General features: G+C 37.6%; 2 protein-coding genes across 3 annotated transcripts in view; both read left to right on the forward strand.

Moving 5' to 3' along the window:
* The window catches only part of LOC306874048 (uncharacterized protein), a 110,011-nt gene extending 107,285 nt beyond the window's left edge, over window positions 1–2,726 (forward strand). The window contains exons 43-45 of the mRNA XM_079423768.1: window positions 265–456; window positions 587–873; window positions 1,110–2,726. Coding sequence (XP_079279894.1) covers window positions 265–456; window positions 587–873; window positions 1,110–1,370 — 740 coding nt within the window. The 3' untranslated portion in view covers window positions 1,371–2,726. The remainder of the gene's footprint in view (window positions 1–264; window positions 457–586; window positions 874–1,109) is intronic.
* A 5,160-nt stretch (window positions 2,727–7,886) lies between these two features.
* LOC306872477 (ankyrin repeat domain-containing protein 46) lies at window positions 7,887–10,742 on the forward strand. 2 transcript variants are annotated; one of them, XM_079421048.1, is made up of 5 exons: window positions 7,887–7,983; window positions 8,242–8,341; window positions 8,745–9,087; window positions 9,544–9,702; window positions 9,784–10,607. In XM_079421048.1, exons 3-5 carry the CDS (start codon window positions 8,777–8,779, stop codon window positions 9,998–10,000), a joined length of 687 nt encoding a protein of 228 aa, XP_079277174.1. In that variant the 5' UTR covers window positions 7,887–7,983; window positions 8,242–8,341; window positions 8,745–8,776; the 3' UTR covers window positions 10,001–10,607. The 2 variants fall into 2 exon arrangements, with proteins under 2 accessions (XP_079277174.1, XP_079277173.1); XM_079421047.1 differs by lacking the exon at window positions 8,242–8,341 and having other exon boundaries at window positions 9,784–10,742.
* The last annotated feature ends 502 nt before the right edge of the window (window positions 10,743–11,244 follow it).

An 11,244-nucleotide genomic window follows, 5' to 3' on the forward strand; every position in this document is an offset into this window, starting at 1 on the left:
ATCATATTATTTAATATGAGCCAGTCACTGTGACTAGATAGGATACACTGGTAGAAGTAATTTTAGCATCAAATTAGGAAAGCATTTCATTAACTGTATATTTGTAAGGCAGAAATTTTGTTAACAACAGCATATTTTCAAGCGTGTGAAGTAACACCAGATTTCCCTATGGTTTTCCGGGTTACATCTTTCACCCATTTCCTCTTGTCACTGCTGTCACTGCCTTTCAAATTCTTCCACTTTCACATACTGTATCTTCTACAGGAGCCCGTGGCCCAACAGGAATGCAAGGTCTTCCTGGTCCACCGGCGCGCAGTACCGGTATCGGTAATACTTTGGTGAAACACAGTCAGTCCAGCCAGGTGCCCATGTGTCCTCAAGGCATGGCCAAGCTGTGGGAGGGCTACAGTTTGCTCTATGTGGAGGGGCAGGAAAAAGCACACAACCAGGACCTGGGTGAGACACTAGGGTGGTTATTATAAGCGTTGTCAATTTTCATACCATTTTGATAGTTCTGGGTTTTTTTTTACTTGTGTGTACTAATAAGTTGACTTGCCTCAAGATAATTGAATTCTCTTCCTCACAGGATTGCCAGGCTCCTGCCTGCCGCATTTCAGCACCATCCCCTTCCTGTACTGCACAGTCAATGAGATCTGCTACTACGCTAGTCGCAATGACAAATCCTATTGGCTGTCCACCACAGCACCCATTCCCATGATGCCTGTGGCAGATCAGCAGATAGCTCAGTACATTAGCCGCTGCTCAGTGTGTGAAGCTCCATCTCAAGCGATCGCTGTCCATAGCCAAGACCTCAGCATACCGACCTGCCCTCGGGGCTGGAGAAGTCTGTGGATTGGTTACTCCTTCCTTATGGTAAAATTCAGTTCTACCACATACTGCAGATTCAGATCAACTGAGCTTACAGTGTAGAACATGTTCACTCATGTGTAGAAAATAATGTTTGAACACTTGACAGTTAATACAATAAAAAACTTGTTGACAGTTTATACATGGTGTAATATATTCACACAAACTTCTTTACTTTTAAATGTTCATGATTGGGATACATTTGGAAGGTCTCCTCACTAGCGTTTATGTTTGTCCTTCAGCACACAGCCGCTGGTGCCGAAGGAGGCGGTCAGTCATTGGTGTCTCCTGGTTCTTGTCTGGAGGATTTCCGCGCCACCCCCTTCATCGAGTGCAACGGAGCCCACGGCACCTGCCACTACTTCGCCAACAAGTACAGTTTCTGGTTGACCACGGTAGAGCAGAATGAACAGTTCGTCCAGGGTCCTCCTCAGGAAACGCTGAAGGGAGATCAGTACCGGTCACGCATCAGTCGCTGTCAAGTCTGCATGAAGATCTTGTAGCTGGTAGGTGCACTGCAGGAGACTTTAACAAAACGATTGGAAGAAGAGTGGATGAGATAAGTAGAAACAAACATGAACTGACTGAATCAAATTCATGCCCTTGATGCCCAACATTGGTAATACGAAGGGCTAAGGTGAGCCCATGGTAAATATCGGGGTTGGAATGAAAAGAAGTGGAGAAAGAGATTTTACTCTATCTGTTTATCAACAGTGGTGCTATGTTGAAAATAATACGTTGTGTTTTTGTGTTAAATCGTTTTCTTTAAGTTGTTGGTCATATTCACGGCTACCTCAGAGAGTGCATCCCAGACTCCCAGTGGATGGCTCGGAATAATACACCTTGATTTTTCAAAAGAATCCATGCAGCGATGAAAACATTACTGCATTTCATGTATATGTTTTGGCTTCAGTAACCTGTATTGGTGCTTTCTTCACATTCATGTAAACCATTCATTAATCTTGGACAAACCAGCACTTTGCAATCGACATGAATAAGATTGTCCGCATGGTTGTCACTTGAAATGATTAGTCTAACCCCATACATTTATATATAAATTGCACTGAGCTTAAAAAATATATAGTAAAATTCTTTCACATGCAGTTGATCTAAGTTCATCCAGGTCAACTAATGATATAGAATTTTCTTTATTGATGAGAACATTTAAACATCCATCAAACATGAGGATGGATAATACCTTACAGATCATCTCTTGGGTCTTTTAAGGTATAGGTTTTCAGCCTCAGAAATTCATTACATGACCAGAAATGTGTATTTTTTTTATATTCAAAATGTCATTTCCTTTTTATAAAATGTCTAATTTACTTTGTGCATTACGGATGATAAATAGACCAATATTTTCTCTCTTAGAGAGACTGGTTGATATATGACCACTAAGCCTTTCAGTCTCTCGTTGGTAGCCCTGAGTATACATTTACTTCTGTTCGTGTTACAGTCATCATGTGTCTGTAAGTGGTTAGATTATGGTTTATTCATTTCATCCCCTTGGTTGAAATATGTATATTAAATTCATTGTACATGTAATAATAGGGAAATATTTAATAATATTCCCGTTTATGTTGCTTTTGGTTATTTTTTTAAATAAAATGATGTACATTTGTGAAGTTTGGCTGTCACAAGTGGGCAATTTCATTACGTTTTTACTACTGTGAGACTAAAAAAAAGAGATGTATAATTTCAGAACCCGATAAATGTTAATAACTGAGCATTAAACATTTTTTTAATGAGAGGATGACATTTTCCAGTATTTCATATAGTGATGTAAATGTTTGATCTGAATGCTCACAGTGACTACATGTATGAAACCTCTCAAATAAAAGTATTCAAATTTTAAATGTTGTCTTTGATTGCAATACTGTTTTGATGTAATCACTAATTTGTCTATATCTTGTGAATCCAATCACAAAACTTCGTACACATGAGCAACAGGACAGTCTGAGAAAACATGTCAAATTTGGTACATTTCTGTTGCTCAGGGATTTTGATCTAAAGGTGAACAAAATTAATTTAACTGTGAAATGTATAGTTTTTAAATATCTCTGATGTTTATTAATTACATTCATTTTAAAGTATGAGAGATGTCAGATACCAGTAGATGTTTGGTCTGAGTTCATGCCAGATAACAGTTTCAGAAGTGACTGAAATGACTTTTCCAGGAGCCTCAAGGTGGCTATGGCAGGTAATGTAAAGTTCTATGAAACTCTTCAAGGAAACAGTGCAATATAATTATAAACATTTATTATACATTTTCTTATACATTTATTGCTGGTTTTTTTACATAATGTCTTACAAATTTCTTATGCAGTTTTCTTATTTTTTTTACAAAATACTTTAATTTATGAGACTCTTTAAAGTATATACATATAATAATGATATACAAATAACTATTAAGTACAGATCTCTGAGCAAGCAATACCGCCAGATGCAAATATTGCTGCTTTAAGTCAAGAACATTGTGGCCCTGCAAAGGCCGCTCATGTCTGTCCAGCAGATGCAAAGCAGACTGAGAACAGAAAGCAAGGGTGGCTGTGACAGGAGTCGTTTTCTGATGTTCTCCCTGTCTTAATCCATGACCTGAAACAAAAACACATTACTCAAACAGTAGAGAAATTCCAAAACCATCCATCCATAAGGTACTATCAGCAACTGAATCATCCAACCAAGTTTCAGTGAATGCCATTATATGCGTGTTTCTGTATTCGTGCATGAAACTCACATTGGCTTGTAATTCATCCAGTTTACGTCGAAGCGAGCGTACATTGCCTAAAAGAATTCCAGGCAGGCAGCGGAGTAAATCTTTGAGCACTCGTTAATCTGCGTTTAACTCCACCTCGACTCCCGCGTTTCCTCCGTAATCTCCTCATAACAGTGGCCTTTTACTGGAGCCACCCCTGAGGGTTGAATAATAAGGGTGAACCTCAAGGAATGTAAGTTATTACAAAAAAAAAAAAAGTGTCATGGCAGTTTAAAAGATGCGATTCTCTCATCAACCAATCAACATCTGAGAGAGAGGCAGACCATTTTCGAATAAGCTTTTGATGCGTTCTAATCCTCTGTAATGACATGCATCACAGCAAGAATTCTAACAATCTTGATTTAATTAGTTAATAATTAGTCCTCTACTAGATCTGTAGATCATCTTATGATCTCCACCCAAGCTCAAGCTCCTTGCCCTGCCAGCACCGCCCTTGCTTCCTATCCTGCTGGGGTCGCCCTTGTTGCCTGCCAAGCTGCTGGTCCCGCTCTGGCCTCCTGCCGGGGTTCCAGAGGCGCAAGAGCCCGCCTGATCCGTACCTCCAGCTCCACCCTGGCCCTCAGCCAGGTCTCCTGAACTGCTGGAGCCCCACTGGTCCGTCCCTCCAGCTCCACCCTGGCCCTCAGCCAGGACTCCAGAACTGCTGGAGCCTCCCTGGCTCAACCCCCCCCCGTCCCTCCCCGGACCCTTCTAAAGACTACCTGGGCTTATTTACTGGCTTGGCTTCCCTCCCTCCCACCCTTCCTTGTCTCTGTGCCGTCCCTTTGGGGAGGGGGTAGTGTCAGGGTTCTGTCACTTCTACGTGCCATGTGCTCTCATGTCAATTGTCTTGACCCCACCCACCTTGTTTCCTGATTATTTGTTAATTTGCCCCACCTGTGTTATCTCGTTACCCTCCTCATTTGTTCCCTTTATAATCTCCTTGTGTTTGCAGTACTGTGCCGGTTCATCGTCGATGCTACCCTATTTGAAGTCCTGTCCTGCCTTGCCTTGTCCTGCCTTGCCAGTCTGTTTTCCCCTACGGGGTAGTTTTTGTTTGTTGATTTTATTTTATTATTAATACAGCCCTATTTCCTCCTGCAAGTGAGTCCTCGCTCTCATCCCTTCGCCCACACTTGACATATCTAAGCTGCCACATCATCAAGCTCCATCAAAGGATGTCTCAATGTCAAGGATCCTTAGTAGGCAGTCTAATTTACAATGGAAGCCTGTGTGGGCCAAGCCTTTGCGTTGGAAAAAAAACCCGTTAGAATTCACACGGTTTGAAAAGTATAACCATAAACATTATACGTGTTAACATACAACTATGATCAAATGGTTACTAACTGTATGAGTAACATTATATTATTTTTTAACTGCTGTGATGACACAATTTGGTAATTTTCGCATGACACATGTGGATACTAGAAATGGACTGTTTATTTACATAGAGAAAACTGTCCTTTTTACATGTTAGATGCGCTTACTATAGTATAATCACAGTAAATAATGCATAACTGCTTGCAACTACTCTAAAAAGCCCTAATCCTATAGTAAGTACATGTTGTTAATTAATATTACTCCGTGCTTAAATGTACAGTTACACTTGTAACTAGGACACTGTAAAATAAAGTGTGACTAAAAATACACTACAGTAACTACAAGCGTAGATACATGTTACATTATCAGAAGTTCATCCTAGAGGAGCAGTCCTCACATAAAGGACAATTTATAAATAAAAGACACATTTTTGTGTAAAAAATAGTTTTAACAAAAATATGTGCTTTTAAATCTTCTGTAATCGTATTCTTTAGATGTCTTTTGTAAATGAATTTCTATAAACACATTATTATAGAATTAACGTCTTTATTATTTGTCTGCTCTCTTAACAGGGACCTGAGCAGTGCTGAGATTCTCCAGGATCAATATTTACAGTCTGCTAGGAAGACAAACAGCAGTATACTGGTAAAGTAATATTGATTTTAAGGGTTAGCTCACCCTAAAATTATAACTGTTTTAACACTATATGTAAAGACACTCTGAAAATGGATATGATGTTTTGTTATTGTGTGTGTTCAGCCGTGGACGCTGGACAGCTCCATCAGCGAAGTGAACAAGACAGGCCATTGAGAGAATGCTGCTGGAGGAACAGTATCCTTCACCCTTCTTTTTCTTCTGAAAATTCAGCTTTGCTATCACAGCAGTAAATTAAATGTTAATATATAAAACTGTTATTTTATTGTCTGTGTGTTGTTGTCTTTGTGTACTGGAAGCTTGACACTAAAACAAATTCCTTTTATGCGCAAGCATACTTGGTAATAAGAAAACATAAAAAATCTTCCCGGCCCCAAACTTTTGAATGGTAGGGTGTATGTGTTTGTGTATTATTACAGTAATTCATTCAGAGTGTCTTTGTAGGATATTGGTGAAGAGTTCTGGAGTACAAACTCGTTGGGTTGAAGAGGAGAAGGATTTCTTTGAGAAAGGACAGGTATGATTTCTGAACATAAAGGAAACTGTTCTCTCTCTCTCATAAAAGTAATGAAACTGTGTTTTGTTTTTTTTATGTTTACTAGGTGCAGTTTGGCCATAGGTGGACAAAAACTTATCGGCACTAGGACAGTTCTACAGGTGAAGAACCATGTTAGGCAGAGCTTCAAAAATAAGGCATGACTTTTGCCCATTACCATATGAAAATCCATACGCTTTTGGTTCAGATGTGTGTAGTGCTTTATTAATTCATTTATAAGGGAATAATTATAAATATAGACATCCAAGGGGGTATGTTTAAAATCTAAATATAAAAACTATTTATTGGATTATGATTGTATAATTATTATTTTTTTTTTTTTATAAATATTTTCTTTAGACCTTAAAAAATATATTGCCACCTCTTCATTTATTCATAGTTTTTGGGGTCATACCACTGAAAAGTGGACAACCTGAATTAATTTTGCATGTTATGATATGTATATGATGTTTTTGACTTTAATGATAATATATATTTTAAGCGACTTATTGAGGGTCTACCATTGTGGCCTTCCTGTCATATGAGAATAACATGACGTCCTGCATGTTGGTTATACCATTATGATTTGACTGAATTTGACAAAACTATCACTTCTTGTTTTAGTGATAAATCATAGATTACATAGTAATTAAAAAAAAAAAATACATTACCATTCAAAAGTTTAGGGTTGGCAAGATCTTTGTAAGTTTTTGGAAGAAGTCTCTTCTGCTCGCCAAGGCTGGATTTATTTAATAAAAAACACAGTAAAACAGCAAGATTGTAAAATGTTCCAATTTAAACTTGTTTCTATTTTAATATTTTAAAATACATATTTTATTTATTCTATTTTAAAATGTCTGCAATGGCAAAGCAAAGACTTTTTTTTTTTTGCATTAATTGCTCCAGTCTTCAGTGTCACATGCTGCTCAAAAAAACATTTCTTATTATTATCAATGTTAAAAACAGTTGTGCTGCTTAACATTTTACAATTTGTATTTCAGGATTCTTAGAATATAACGTTTGGATCAATTTATTGTGTCCTTGCTGAAAGAAAAGTATTAATTTCTGAGTCCTGACCCCATACTATTGAGCAGTATAGCAGACTGACTGTTTAATAGGATTTCCTGTTTTTCAACAAACCTCATCAAAAATATCAATATGAATAATAATTCAGAAATGTAAGACATGTTGATTCCTCATTATACGTAAAAATGTAAAATTCTTAATTATTTTTTGAACATTGTATTAAAATGAGATGGGCTTCTTTCAGTAAGCATCCCTTTATCAGTGTTAGGCCTATTAGTAGTTATTTCCCCCTTGTGTCTGAAACAGACACACCTGCCGAAGTGCCCACCTGTGAGCGGGACTCCCCATTTTTGTATTCGTATTTTGTATCATACACACTTGCGTATTAAAGTGTATTATTATTATTATTATTATTTTAACTGCTCAGAAATCAGTTAAAACTATTAGACACGTGTTCACAGGTTCTAGCAGCGAATCAGTATTTTTTACATTTTATTTAGTGAAAAAAGAATGCAACATTTACAAGAATGAGAGAAAAAAATAGTGGATTTTTAAACTAAAGTCAAAACAGTATGAAGTCCGAAGCCTCGTTTGCTGATATCTCGTTACTTGAATTTCTCGTGAGTTTGAACCACTGATTCAAATCAAAGAGATTCATAATATAAGAGCTTCATGAAAGCGCCCCACAGCAGCAGGGGGCGCTGCACGCGCTCAACAGCACAGTCAACCACTGCAGCTGAAGTAACTCGCAAACACAGACAGACGTAAGCAACGGGACTTGAAGAAGCACAAGACATTTCTCCTTTGAAACTGCTGCACAAAACAGGTACATATAAACCAATAACAGTGTGTGTGAAGAAGATATGTCTTGTTGCTGAGTCCGGATTTCAGATGTTAGTAAAGCTCTTATCCACGCATATAAACATGCAGTTTAGAGTATTATACAGCTGTTTACAGTAATGACGTGTTTACAAACGTTATATCACATTTGACATACTGGAGCTGGTTTTTGATACCAGCAGATTCGTCTCTGTTTTGAATTTTGAGGAATAAATCTCACAGCTGTGATTGTTATTTATCATAGATGGATGGTTTTACATTAGTCAGCATCGTCTAGCAGAGTGTGGTGGCTAATGCAGAATCCTCCTGCTGCTCCAGCACTGCAGATCATGACCAGGGTGCAGGTGCTTTGATTAACAGTGTTTCAGTAGTTCAAAGCTTTATGTTGCATGGTTGCTGAGGAATATAGACTATTAAGATTAATTCAAGTGTGACCAGCTGGTCTTAGTACCATCGTTTTCCTCATCATTTAGAACTAGGTCATATTTCATCTCATAATCAAAAAGTAATCAATTGTATTTTGCATTAAGAACATTACGGCTACAGTATGTTGAAGACCAGATGTTTTATTTCAGGACTCAGTAGGGTCACTTCTCTTATTTACAAACAGAACATTGGCAAAAAACAACAACAAATAACTAAATTATACTTGGTTGCATTTAGTTTTAAAATTATTTAATTATACAGCCATTTTCATTGGATGGCTGGGGGGCTTCGTGAGATTGACTCCATTATTGTGTTTTTCAGTTACGCTGGAATTTTCGGAGACCGACTCAGACATGTCATATGTCTTCATCAATGACTCGTTGCAGACCAGTGTACCATTACTGCAGGCTTGTATCGATGGGGACTTGAGTTTCGCTAAGCGTCTGCTGGAGGCTGGCTGCGACCCCAACATTCGTGACCACAGGGGCCGCACAGGTCTGCATCTGGCAGCGGCGAGAGGGAATGTGGACATCTGCCGCTTCCTGCACAAGTTCGGCGCAGATCTGCTGGCCACCGACTACCAGGGCAACACTGCACTGCACCTGTGTGGACATGTGGACACCATTCAGTTCCTGGTGTCCAATGGTCTCAAAATTGATATTTGGTGAGATATGCCAATATATTTATTTAGAAAATTAAATGTTTGTTGGTAAGTGACTACTATTTATGTAATTTACAACGTGGCTAATGCTTGTAGCACACCTGTGCTTTTTAGTACTCCCATAGTGTGTGGCTGCAGAAAAAAACTTTTATTGAACATTGATGGAGCAACACATTTACGGGAAGAAAATCATAAAAAGTATTGATGTAAATATTTTAGCTATAGTAATAAATTCAGCACAACATGTTTTGCATAAAATACTTCTTCAAAATCACTTTAGCTTAGTAATTAATTTAGTTTGTGCCATATTATGTTTATTTTGATAAGCTGATTTGAATAGTAATTTTATAAGAGATATCATATTAATTTATTATTATTTTACTGTAGCAGTAATGATGTTATTATTATCATTATCTGACGCTATGTAAATTTCTCGATTGTTCTCTGACATTTAAACAGTAACCACAATGGCTCGACACCACTGGTGCTGGCTAAGAGGAGAGGGGTCAATAAAGATGCCATTCGGTTACTGGAAGGGCTTGAAGAGCAAGAGGTCAAGGGCTTCAACAGAGGAGCCCACTCCAAACTTGAAGCCATGCAGATGGCTGAGAGCGAGAGGTTAGATTTCTACATTTACATGTTTTAGTTATTTGACACGTATCAGTACCTTTTTTCTTAACAAAATACCATTGTTCCTAGTGCGATGGAGAGCCATTCGCTGCTGAATCCAAACCTGCAGAACAGCGAGGGTGTGCTGTCCAGCTTTCGCTCCACCTGGCAGGAGTTTGTGGAGGACTTGGGCTTCTGGAGGGTGCTGCTGCTGCTGGTGGTCATCGCCCTTCTTTCTTTGGGGATTGCTTACTATGTTAGTGGCGTACTGCCCTTTTCTGCAAGTCAGCTGGAGTTGGTCCACTGAGGTCCAGATTGTGTTATATCTCGGGACCAGACATGTCCAACTTTGAACTAAAGGGGAGGTTTGAGTGGACTCTGAAGGCTCCTCATAGTACAAGATTAGATCTAATGTGAAGTTTAGAAAGAAGCTTGTGATTCTCACAGGTGAGGTCGAGTGACGGCGTTCACATGATGATGGCTGCACTATGAAGGAAGACTGAATGGTTAAGGTATTTATGGGAGAAAATGTTAGAAGTTTCTCAGATACACCTAAAGTGATGTAAACCCATTTCTCACAGATCTTTCCATGATCACTGAGCCCGGCCAACTGTTGAACAGTAGACATATACACTTGTAATAATTTGTAAGCAAATTATGTAAGGCAACATTAGATGACTGTTGTAGATCAGGCATGATGTTTTCATCCTAGTATTTACATATTTTCTTTTCTATCATCTTTATTTTTGTCTGTATATGAAGTCTTTATTGTGTAAGTATGACAGTAGATCGGTTACTACACACGTGCTTATTCGCATATCTGTGATTCAACAGTTTACATTGTGACATGAAATATTGTTTAAAGTAATATGTAAAATGTTACATATATCAATAAATGGCCATCATGATTTTCCTGTTTGTGCACAGATGACAGTTTGTCAAAGGACAATTAACGTTCTTTCTTTTATCCTGTTTGCGTATAGTTATTATCATATGTTACAAGGTTCTTCCTGTTTGTTAAAAAAAAAACAGAAACTTTTTTCACATTATAAAATTAAAAAATAAATAAAGAATATAAAATTTATTTTCCATAAGAATAAATGTCAATGTTAAGATAGCATAAAGCTAAATATGACCTAAAATGATTGCTCATTGTCTAAAAAAAGCAAGTAAGCCCTAAGAAGCAGCGGTTTACAATGATTTAAGAACATCTAATGGGATCCCTTAACCATTTATTCATAACAATAACAATAATAATCATTCTTTTGCCAAGTAACTTATAGCGCATTAATGCTGATTTAATGAGGCCACAGGTGTGTGTGTGTGTCTGTGTATGTGTGTGTATAACGCTTCTTAGCCAATCGTAATTGACCGCAACTATTAGTTTTATAAATTATTATTGAGAATTTTAAAAATATATATATTTTAATTTTTGTTGATACAAATCAATGTCAAGTCACCTTTATTTATATAGCGCTTTTAACAATACAAATTATGTCAAAGCAACAGCACAATATAAAAAAAGGAAAATAGTGTGTCAATAATGTAAAA

This window comes from Barbus barbus, assembly GCF_936440315.1.
Source record: "Barbus barbus genome assembly, chromosome: 1".
Lineage (NCBI taxonomy): Eukaryota > Metazoa > Chordata > Actinopteri > Cypriniformes > Cyprinidae > Barbus > Barbus barbus.

Coding starts and splice junctions, on each gene's coding strand:
- LOC306872477 (XM_079421047.1), top strand. CDS start 8,777: ATGTCATATGTCTTCATCAATGACTCGTTGCAGACCAGTGTACCATTA. Junction 9,088..9,543: donor GGTCTCAAAATTGATATTTG/GTGAGATATGCC, acceptor ACATTTAAACAG/TAACCACAATGGCTCGACAC. Junction 9,703..9,783: donor CAGATGGCTGAGAGCGAGAG/GTTAGATTTCTA, acceptor CATTGTTCCTAG/TGCGATGGAGAGCCATTCGC.